The following is an 11,517-nucleotide window of genomic DNA, read 5'->3' on the forward strand; positions in this document are numbered from 1 at the left end:
AATAAGAAAAGAGGATCCATTTCTGAGTCATATATCTTGTAATCTTTGTTCCCTTAGTTACACAAAGACCAGCCAAAGCTTTGAAAAGGTTGCTTCAGAGCCTGACTGGATTCTTCCACAAACCTCCACCCTCCCTCTTTGTGCTGGGAACTAGGAGGTGTTTTTGTTTTCTGTTAATAGTAGTGAAGAGTCCAACACAGAGTAGGTGTTCAATAAAGGTACATTAAGAAGCTCTAATCAGGGACTTCTCTGGTGGCACAGAGGATAAGAATCTGCCTGAAGGTGCAGGGGAAACTGGTTCGATCTCAGGTCCAGGAAGATTCCACATGTCTTGAAGCAGCTAAGCCTTTGCATCACAACTACTGAGCCCACATTCTAGAGCCCATGTGCTGCAACTACTGAAGCCTGCATGCCTGGAGCCTGTGCTCCACAAGAGAAGCTTCTGCGATGAGAAACCCACACATCACAAGGAAGAGCAGCACCTGCTTGCTGCAACTAGAGAAAGCCTGAGCAAAAGCAATGACGTCCAGGTCCAGTGGCTAAGAATCCGCTTGCCAAAGCAGAGGATATGGGTTCCATCCTGGTCCAGGAAGATTCCACACGCTGTAAGGCAACTGAGCCCCTGCACCACAACTACTGAGCCCACACTCTAGAGCCTGTGTGATTCAACAGGAGAAGACAGCACAATGAGAAGACTAAGCACGACTTGAGAGTAGCCCCTACTCTCTGCAACAAGACAAAGCCCACAGACAGCAAGGAAGACCCAGCGCAGCCAAAAATAAATAGTTTAAAAATGATTTATTTGGCAGTGTTGAGTCTTAGTTGTGGCTCACGGGACCTTTCCTTGTGGGGCTCAGGCTTCTCTGTAGTTGTGGTGCACAGGCTTAGCTGTGCCACAGCATGTGGGATCTTAGTTCCCTGACAAAGGATCAAATCCACATCCTCTGCATTGGAAGGCAGATCCTTGGACTTCAAGGGGATCCAAATGGTCCAACCTAAAGGAAGTCCTGAATATTCATTGGAAGGACTGATGCTGAAGCTCCCATACTTTGGCTATCTGATTTGAAGAGCTGACTCATTTGAAAAGACCCTGATGCTGGGAAAGATTGAAGGCAGGAGGAGAAAGGGACAACAGAGGATGAGATGGTTGAATGGCATCACCAACTCAATGGACATGAGTTTCAGTAAACTCTGGCAGTTGGTGATGCACAGGGAGGCCTGGCATGCTGCAGTCCATGGGGTCGCAAAGACTTGGACACGACTGAGTGACTGGACTGAACTGAACTGAGAAGCCATTCATATTTCCTTTTCTATGGACTGTCTGTACATATCACTTGCTATTTAAATTTTTTTTTTTAATTTTTTTCCAGTTTTATGGACATAACTGACATACAGCACTAGGTAAGTTTGGGATTTTCTGGTGGTTCAGTGATAAAGAATCTGCCTGCCAATGAAGGAGATTTGAGTTCAGTCTCTGGACCGGGAAGATCCTCTGGAGGAAATGGCAACCCACTTCAGTATTCTTTCCTGGGAAATCCCATGGACAGAGGAACCTGGTGGGCTACATCCATAGGGTCACAATGAGTCAGACATGACTTAGTGACTAAACAACAACTATGTAAATTTAAGGTGTACAACAAAATGATTCGACTTACAGACATCATGAAATGATCACAGTAGGTTTAGTTAGTGAAATCCATCTCATGTAGATATAAAATTAAATAGAAAAAAAATTTAATTGTGATGAGAACTCAGGATTTACTATCTTAAGAACTTTCATTTACAATTACAGCAGTGTTAATTATCTGTATCGTGGTGTATGTTACATCCTTGTACATTTTGACTACCTTCATCTAACTCCTTCTGCTCCCAGATACTTTTTCTAATGGTTGGTCATATACTTATTGATCTCTAGGAGTTGTTAATATTTAGGGGGATTAGCTCTTTGTGATGCAAATTGCGATTTTTTTCCTAATTTGTCATTTTTCTTTTGACTTTATGGAGTTTTTATCCCTGACATTAATCCTGTTAATTAATCCAGGACATTAATCTCAGTATTAGTCCAGTTGGTTTTTTATATATAATTTTATTTATTTATTTATGGCTGTGCTGGGTCTTTGTTGCTGCATGGGCTTTCTCTCATTGCTGCAGGCGAGGGCTGCTCTCTAGTTGGAGTGCTCAGGCTTCTCAGTGCAGTGCCTCTCTTGTTGCTGAGCACGGGCTCTAGGGTACAAGGGCTTCGGTAGTTGTGGCTCCTGGGCTCTAGAGCACAGGTCACTAGTTGTGGCACACGGGCTTAGTTGCTCTGCAGCACATGGGATCTTCCTGGATCACCGACTGAACCTGTGTCTCCTGTATCGCAGGCAGAGCCACAAGGGGAGGCCCCATACCATCCTTATGACAGCACTAATCACACTATACTTTGACTTGGTTTACTTTTCTCTCTCTCTCATTAGGTAGACAAGTTCCATGAGGACAGGGATTAAGTGTGCTTCTTCATTACTGTTTCCCTGGAGTCTATTACAGGGCCTGGCACATAACAGGTGCTTGATAAATAGGCTTTTTTATTTATTTATTTTTTTTTTAATTTTTAAAATTTATTTTTGGCTGGGCTGGGTCTTTGTTGCTGCTCACACCCTCCTCCAGCTGCAGTGAGTGGGAGCCACTCTCCAGCCTATGTGCGTGGGCCCTCGCTGTGGTGGCCTCTCCTGTTACAGAGCACAGGCTCTAGGTGTATGGGCTTCAGTTGTTGTGGTGCATGGGCCCAGCTGTCCCACAGCATGTGGAATCCTCCCAGACCAGTGATCGAACCTGTGTCCCCTGCATTGGCAGGCAGACTCCTAACTACTGAACCATTAGGGAAGTCCATCAATGAACAGTTGTTAAATTAATTCAGGAAAGGATGTTTGATGACTGAATGGTATCTTTGTCTCATTGGGGGACCCAGGAGAATGAAGAAAATAAAAAAGCTTTTGATGCCTGTCCAACAAAGTAGCCATATGCCCCTTAATCCCACCTGCCAGAGAAAACAAGGGTTTGCAGCTCCTCCTTTTCGGTGGTAACCTCATTTGGCTCTGCCCTGGCTTTCAGGAGACCCAGGTCCTGAAGCCAGCGTTAAGCAAAAAAAATACCTAACATCCTGTAGAGGAGGATGAAGACTGACCAGTCCGAAGGCAGTTAGCCTTAGCTGGAGCTAGATCCTGCAGGCTTCCTGGATGTCAAGAGTTAACCCTTTAGTCACTAGACTATGGACAGGTCTGCAGAGGAGGGGTTTCAGTGAAGGGCTGGAGTAGAGGAGGGTATCTGGGGAGAAGGCTTGGGGCAGGGGCTGATTATCATCCAGTAGAAGTATTTGTATTTATCCCTGTAACACCTGATAGGGCCTGACTGGACTTCCCTGGTGGCTCAGATGGTAAAGCATCTGCCTGCACTGCAGGAGACCTTGGTTCGATCCCTGGGTTGCGAAAATCTCCTGGAGAAGGGAATGGCTATCCACTCCAGTATTCTTGCCTAGAGAATTCGATGGATGGAGGAGCCTGCCGGGCTACAATCCATAGAGTTGCAAAGCGTTGGACATGACTGAGCGATTAACACACACAGAGCCTGACCAAAATTTACAATCTGATTATCAGCTTGGCCCACTTCCCCTCTGCCTTCTCAGGCTCCTCTTTGCTTTTTTCCTTCCCCAAAATAGGGTTTAGATTTAGAGCAGGAGGTGACACAACAATCATGTGAATTTTTGGGCAGATGATGAAACTGAGACCCTTGGGAGGCAACAGATTAAAAACAAGGTAAACAGATTAAACAATGTATTAATAAACATTAGAAACAAGGCTTGTAAATCAAGCAAAGCTGAGACTGAACACTGGCTCTGTAGCAGTGTAACTTAGTTCAGCTATTTAAGCTCTCTGAAATACAGTCCCCTTGGCTGAATGTTTCCTCTGTCTGTTATGGACACAAAGTGCATAGCGTCTGCAAGGACACTGGTGTAGATTCTGATTCCTATACGACAAGGAACAAGTGGCAGCAGAGAAGACGAGGACCAAAGTCAGCTGGTGACGCAGTGATGACCAGAACTAGCGTCCCTCTCCTACATTCTCATTGACATGGGTTGCTATGAAAGTGAAGTTGCTCAGTCACGTCCGACTCTTTGCGACCCCATGAAGCCTACCAGGTTTCTCCGTCCATGGGATTTTCCAGGCAAGAGTACCGGAGTGGGTTGCCATTTCCTTCTCCAGGAGGTCTTCCTGACCCAGGGATCGAACCCCAGTTTCCTGCATTGCAGGCAGACGCTTTACCCTCTGAGCCACCAGGGAAGCCCGACATGGGTTGCTATAGTCAACACAATTTCAGGGTTCCTAACCGAGGGTCCAGAAAGAGAAATAAGGGCAGTTCCTTTCTCAGGTTCATTCCTGTACTGTCTGAGGCCCTGGGCACAGGGTAGGATGGGTATAGATTAGTGACCTCTCCAGTTTCAGGCTTTCGGGTGGTTTAGGGTCTAACTTGTAAAAGTTAGGTTACAGGGGAGAAGATTGACTGATCTGACCTCCAAGGACTTATTCTTTCAAATTTACCAATTAGTGACTGCAAATTTCATGCTAAGAAAAATGTAAGACCCTGACAGTAAAAGTCCACTTAACCAAACAAACAAACCCCAAAACAGTGTTTCTCAAAATGTGAGTCCTGACTTGTTAGTAGGATGTGAAATCACAACCAGAATTGAAAAAAGGAAATGAGAGAGATTAGAAAATATGACAGTGCATTGTACACAGAAGAATAGGTATCAGGTCATAAAATTTCCAGTTACATATAGTTACACATATTTATATATGTATGTGTACTGGGTCATGATTTAAAGTATATTACTTTAAATTACTGTGAATTTTGCTCAAAAAACTTTGCAAGACCCTTTACCAGAAGGTGAATTCAGGAGAGCAAGAGCTTTGTTTTCTTTTAGAACAGTGCTTGGCATTTATAAGTGTTCTCCAAAGAACTGTTGAAATAAGTATCTAACACTGTGCCTGCCCTCAAGAAGAATAGTCAGAAATACAGGAAAAGGTAAATATCAGAGGCTTTATCATACTGACACCAGCCTGAACCAAATAAATAATATGAATTTAAAGAAAGGGAAAAAACCTGAAAGAACTCCAAATACAGTCTTGGATATTGAGCTTTGGAGCCTGGTAGGCTGCAGTCCATGGGGTCGCTAAGAGTCGAGCACGACTGAACGACTTCACTTTCACTTTTCACTTTCACTTTTCACTTTCACGCATTGGAGAAGGAAATGGCAACCTACTCCAGTGCTCTTGCCTGGAGAATCCCAGGGACGGGGGAGCCTGGTGGGCTGCCATCTATGGGGTCACACAGAGTCGGATATGACTGAAGCGACTTAGCAGCAGCAGCAGCAGCAAGGCATTTTAGTTGTGATAGGCAGAGTGAAGGGATAAGAACAAAACAAAACAAAAACACTGATTTGGGAACTGGGGTGGGGGTGGGGACTGACTTTGTAACCTGCTCACTGTGTGACTTAGGGTAAATCTCTTTAATCAATTCTCTCATTTGAAAAACAGAAATGCTTAAACAAGACTTGCCTGCCACACAGGGCTGTTGTGAAGATCTGTGATGACTCCATAAAATCATGCATATTAATGGTGTTCTGCAAACTGTAATATGATACTGGAGAGAAAAACAACGGATTGCTGATGAAGTGAGCACTGGTCTTTTCAGTGGTTTAAGTCATTCAACAGCAAATATTTATCAGGTTTCTAATGTTTACCGAGGGTTTTTCTTTTTAAAGCTTTCGTTTCAGATGCTTTTCTAATGTTCTTCCTACACTACAGAATGTAAACCATGAGAAAATAGCCTTGGGCTGTCTTGTTCAGCTCCATCTCTGTACCTGAACACAGCAAGCGTTCAGCAGGTATCTTAAAGAATGGAAGCAATTGTTGCCTTAAAGGATGGCATCTTTGCTCTTAAGAACGATTAAGTTAGAAGAGAAGTGATACACAGAGAAAATACATATCAGGTACCATACAGGTGTCTGTGACAGGTATCAAAGTAAGAGCCAGGGCATGGGTACTCCTTGGGTACCAAGAACATGCGTTTTAGTGCTAGCTGTTGCGGGGGGGGTGGGGCGGGGCACAGCACAGCATACCCTTCCTGTCGGTGAGAAAGCGACACAGAAATAAAATACCGACAGCCTATCGGTAGAATAGAAAGGCAGCGAAGACTTGAGTGAGGGGAACCAGTGATAGATCAAGGGCTGCGAAGCATCTCAGGCAGTTAGATAAGACTGTAGGAATCTATGTCCCTTGGGTATGTGTGTTAGTTGCCGGTTCAATCCATGGGAAATGGCAACCCACTCCAGTATTCTTGCCTGGAGAATCTCACGGACAGAGGAAGCCCGGCGAGAATCTCATGGACAGAGTCCACAGAGTCGCACAGAGTCGGACTCGACCGAAGAGACTTAGCAAGCATACATGCCCCTTGTAGAAAGGCTGTCAAGATGAGGTGACCTTGAGGTGCTGAACGTAGGTGGAAAAAGGTTCCAGAGAATAGTTTAATGTTACCGCCTCCGAGCGTTCAAGAGAGAAAAGATCCCGTTTTGAGACAATACCTGTATTTGGTTTTCCTTCAGCCGAGGGACAAGGGTAGGGGTTGGAGGACAAGACCCGGTGGGCGGGGCCTACGGGAGAGGACGGGATCACGCGGGCCATCCCTCCAGCAACCGGAGGCCGGGCGAAGGGGCGGGGTTTCCGGTGGCAGCGGCACTCGGGCGTCGGGTGACGCTAGGCGGACAGATCGTCACGTGACACGGAAGTGACTACGAACAGGAAGAGGACGAAAAAAATAACCGTCCGCGACGCCGAGCCGAGCCGGACCCGCATCCACCATGAACAGCAAAGGCAAGGACAGGGGGTGGCTGAGGCCGCCGGGGGGAGTAGTGCTGGCCCGGAACAAGCGGGCCCGGAGCCCAGGGTCACCGAACGCCAGGCCTGGGGCGAGGTGCGCCGCGCTCCTGAGCCAGCTGCAGTGCCCGGGGCTGCGCCAGACACCTTCGTCATCCCCGAACTACGGCCGTTCGCTCCCTCACGGCCCTTTCTCCCTTAAACTCTGTGGCGCAGTTTGGAGCTGCGGACTCGGGTTTGGGGGGGTGCTATTGGGTGGGTGGGTTGTTGGTGGGGGGGGAGAAGGTTTGTCGTGATAAGCGTCTGTAGGAGCAAATGGGGAGCTGGAGGCGAGATTTGGGTAGGCCAATGGAGAACTGGCAGAGGCGGGGCGCCGCGCTCCGGAACCACAGGCAGGCCTCCGGGCTTAACCAGTCAAGTGCCGCTCTGGTGGGCGGGCCAGTCGGGCCCGAAGGGGGTCTCTTTCCCCTTACCCTCGGTGGCGGCCAGAAAGTCTCCCGGTTTCTGTGTCAGAACATTCCCCTCAGCCCCCTCCCCGATCTCAGTGTTCACTTCCACCACTCACTCTTTTCATTTGGAAGTCGACCTTGAGTAGGAACCTGTGAGGTCGATGACCACAACCACCGTTACTCACGAGGTCTTGGTCAGTTACAACCAGACCTTTGGAGACCACGCAAAAGGGAAACGGGACACACCGTTGAAATACCGGCTAGAGGGGGTGCCCAGAATTGCCCTGCATTCTGAAAAGATCTTGGGCCCAGCTAGACTTTACCCTTATAGCAGTCCGCTACTGGATGTCCAGTTGGGATCCAGCTTCTTCAGCTTTAAGGGTGCAAAGAGAATGCTTATTTTCTTGGCTCCAGGAATCAGGCCCTCTATGGCAGTCTGTTTGGAAATTCTTTTTGCTTATCCCGGTTAGGTTAGCTACCCAATATGCCCTGCTTTGTTTTGGTGACTCTGGATGGTAGACAACATGCTTTTTTCCCCCTTTGTCTTCCAGGTCAATATCCAACGCAGCCAACTTACCCCGTGCAGCCTCCTGGGAACCCTGTGTACCCTCAGACCTTGCATCTTCCTCAGGCTCCACCCTATACTGATGCTCCACCTGCCTACTCAGAGGTGCTTCCAGTTAACTAGACTTAAATAATGGAATACTCTTGGATCATGTTTTCAGTCCTTGGCCAAGTCTGGCTCCACACATTTATTTACTTTCCACAAACAGGAGAGAGTGCTCACATGAATCACCTTAAAACGTGACATAGTTCAGCCATTTCTGTTGGGTTGGAGAAGGCATTATCTGATTGTTTTATGTTGTTTGGCACTGGCTGAAGTTAAGAAGATGAGTTTGCATTCCCTGAGCCTAACATTAGCTATAGCAGGAAGTGATCCAGGAGAATATTGAGTGGCAGTGGAAAGGCAACTTGTGTAACTCAAGAGTGTAATCTGCACAAGGAGAATTAGGACTTGACTCATTAAATTGAGATCTGAAATAGGAATGTCATAAAGTAACTTGTTGCCTTCTCTTCTGCCTCTTCTAGCTCTATCGTCCAAGCTTTGTGCACCCAGGGGCTGCCACCGTCCCCACCATGTCAGCTGCATTTCCTGGCGCCTCACTGTATCTTCCCATGGCCCAGTCTGTGGCTGTTGGACCTTTAGGTTCCACAATCCCCATGGCTTATTATCCAGTTGGTCCCATCTATCCACCTGGTTCAACAGTGCTGGTGGAAGGAGGGTATGATGCAGGGGCCAGATTTGGAGCTGGCGCTACTGCTGGAAACATTCCTGTGAGTATGACTTGGTCACAAAAAAGCTCAACCCTTGTGTATTTCAACTTTCTGAAATGACTGGTCATCCTTTCGTCATCCCTGGGTAATAGTTGCTGGTATTGGTGTAATAATCACTGACGTCCAGTGGTAAGGCAGGAAGCACTCAAGGGGGCAGGAGAACCATGGCCAGTCAGTAACATCTGGCGTACTCACCGATGTCAGAATTTATCAGATTCCTTTGTTTTCCTGTCTTAGGAGTCCTGCCTGCTGCTTTTCCAGTTCACTTTGGTACTAGTCTAGTAACACACCTCATTCATTCCATAAGCATTTATTTAATATGTGCCATCAGCATGGCATTGTATTAGGAACCATGATGATTAAAAAAACAATGCATAATCCCTATTAAATTGCATTTAGAGAGATACTAGGGATTTTAGCTATGTCTCTTGATTAATCAGTTCCCCTTTGTATGAGAATTAGAGCCCAGATGGTCCTTGCTAGGACCATCTACTCAATAACCATAGGCTAGGGATGAAGTGAAAATGCTGTCATCAAGTAGAGCCTTCAGATTATCCAGGGCCATTTGAAAACTGTCAGACCCTGTGATATAGGTCCCTGGACCTGGTACCCACTCCATGTTTTGGGATGTGAATAGGAGTGATTTTCTGCACTGAATGCCTGCGAGTCTGGACTTCGTAGGCACACACGCTCAGAAGGTATCCGTAGGCTTTATTTTGGATCCAGAACCCTTTAAATGAGTGGGTTTCCTGTTTATATCTTTGGGCTCACAAAGAATGTAGACCCACTGGACTCAGATTGGTGGCCCAAATAGCTCTTTGAGATGCCACTGGTTAGCACACTGCCGTCTTCCTGATTGGTCCTTTGTCACCTTTGTCCACTTCCCTCCCATAGCTGCCCTCTGCCCAATCAACCTTGTCTTTTCCTTTCAGCCTCCTCCCCCGGGATGCCCTCCCAATGCTGCTCAGCTGGCAGTCATGCAGGGAGCCAATGTCCTCGTAACTCAGCGGAAGGGAAACTTCTTCATGGGTGGTTCAGATGGTGGCTACACCATCTGGTGAAGAACCAAGGCCATCTCTATGCCGGGAAAGACATCACATACCTTCAGCACTTCTCACAATGTAACTGCTTTAGTCATATTAACCTGAAGTTGCAGTTTAGACACATGTTGTTGGGGTGTCTTTCTGGTGCCCAAACTTTCAGGCACTTTTCAAACTTAATAAGGAACCATGTAATGGTAGCAGTACCTCCCTAAAGCATTTTGAGGTAGGGGAGGTATCCATTCATAAAATGAATGTGGGTGAAGCAGCCCTAAGGATCTTCCTTTAATTCCTCTGGAGTAATACTGTACCATACTGGTCTTTGCTTTTAGTAATAAAACATCAAATTAGGTTTGGAGGGAACTTTGATCTTCCTAAGAATTAAAGTTGCCAAATTATTCTGATTGGTCTTTAATCTCCTTTAAGTCTTTGATTTATATTACTTGTTATAAACGAACCGCATTAGTTGTCTGCCTTTTCCTTTCCGTCCTTTGCCCCTGGTCCTACCCTCAACCCTTGTCTTCCACTCCTTCCCACCGATCTCCATTGAATCAATGGTGCAGGACAGAAAGCCAGTCAGACTAATTTCCTTCTCTCCTTGCACTTCCCCCCACTTGTCATCTTTTAACTAGTCTTTCACAAAGGATCCTCTGAAACCCCCTCTGTGCCCCAAGCACAGGACCCACTGCTTCTGCTTTTGCATCTCAGGCAAAAGCGGAGGGTGCCTTTTGGACCCTCCTCATAGGTTTTCTCTTCAGACATGAACCAAGCCCAAATTTGTTTTGGTGCCAGAAAAACTGAACCTTGTTTTAACAAAGGATATCAGTGCAAACTACCGTAAACAGCAGTCTGTTTATAATTTTGAGGGGCAAGGAGGAGGATGCATTTAAAAGCCTGATGACTCTGGAGCCAAATTAAGGGGAGTTTGCAGATCAGAAATTGGTTACCATTTCTTGTCAGTGTCTGATGTAGCCACTATGGCTCCCAAGAATTCCTCAGCTGGGTTAATGGGGTCATATTGTGAATGCCTCACTACTAAATGACTTGAGTCCAGTGAAATCTCATTAGGGTTAAGAATATTTCAGGGATCCTTAATATTTTGATTTTTGTTTTCTAAAATTGGATTTTATTTTATTTTATCTTATAATTTCAGTTCATCTAAATTTGTGTTCTGTACATGTGATGTTTGACTGTACCATTGACTGTTATGGAAGTTCAGCGTTGTATGTCTCTCTCTACACTGTGGTGCACTTAACTTGTGGATTTTTTATACTAAAAATGTAGAATAAAGACTATTTTGAAGATTTGAATAAAGTGATGAAGTTGCATTACACCTCACTTCAAGGATTCTTTACTCAACTTTTTAGATCTCTTCTGTATATAACGTTTTTTATATCTCACCTAGAATTCAGATAAGTGTTGCTGTCATTGTTTTGTTTTTTTTCTTTTAATGAAGTCTTTGAAATAAATGCAGGAGTACAAGGCTAAGATTTGACCATTTTTATGAGATCCATTCTAGATTTTTAGATTTTTTTCATTTTATTTCCTAAGCACTTTCAGATTCTTAAAAGCCTATTAGGCCAGAGGAATTCAGAACATAAACTTAGAAATAAGGGAACAATTGAGTCTCCTCATTTGGAGGAGTCTCCTCCTGCCCTTAAGTTTGACTTGAGGAAAATGTTTTTTTAGTTTGACAACTTGTTAAGTTGTAAGTTGAGTGTGATCTTCGGTTTTTCCAAAATTCTGTTTGGAGAAATGCTGAAAACTGGAATATAAGTTGCTAAG

At 45.5% G+C, this 11,517-nt stretch overlaps 1 protein-coding gene across 2 annotated transcripts; it reads left to right on the forward strand.

Moving 5' to 3' along the window:
• Positions 1-6,795: 6,795 nt before the first annotated feature.
• On the forward strand, positions 6,796-11,070 carry DAZAP2 (DAZ associated protein 2). 2 transcript variants are annotated; one of them, XM_027542897.1, is made up of 4 exons: positions 6,796-6,905; positions 7,909-8,027; positions 8,447-8,692; positions 9,625-11,070. In XM_027542897.1, the coding sequence occupies exons 1-4, from the start codon at positions 6,893-6,895 to the stop codon at positions 9,751-9,753; spliced, it is 507 nt and encodes a 168-aa protein (XP_027398698.1). In that variant the 5' UTR covers positions 6,796-6,892; the 3' UTR covers positions 9,754-11,070. The 2 variants fall into 2 exon arrangements, with proteins under 2 accessions (XP_027398698.1, XP_027398699.1); XM_027542898.1 differs by having other exon boundaries at positions 6,802-6,905; positions 8,447-8,615.
• The last annotated feature ends 447 nt before the right edge of the window (positions 11,071-11,517 follow it).

The sequence above is a fragment of the Bos indicus x Bos taurus genome, chromosome 5, assembly GCF_003369695.1.
Source record: "Bos indicus x Bos taurus breed Angus x Brahman F1 hybrid chromosome 5, Bos_hybrid_MaternalHap_v2.0, whole genome shotgun sequence".
Lineage (NCBI taxonomy): Eukaryota > Metazoa > Chordata > Mammalia > Artiodactyla > Bovidae > Bos > Bos indicus x Bos taurus.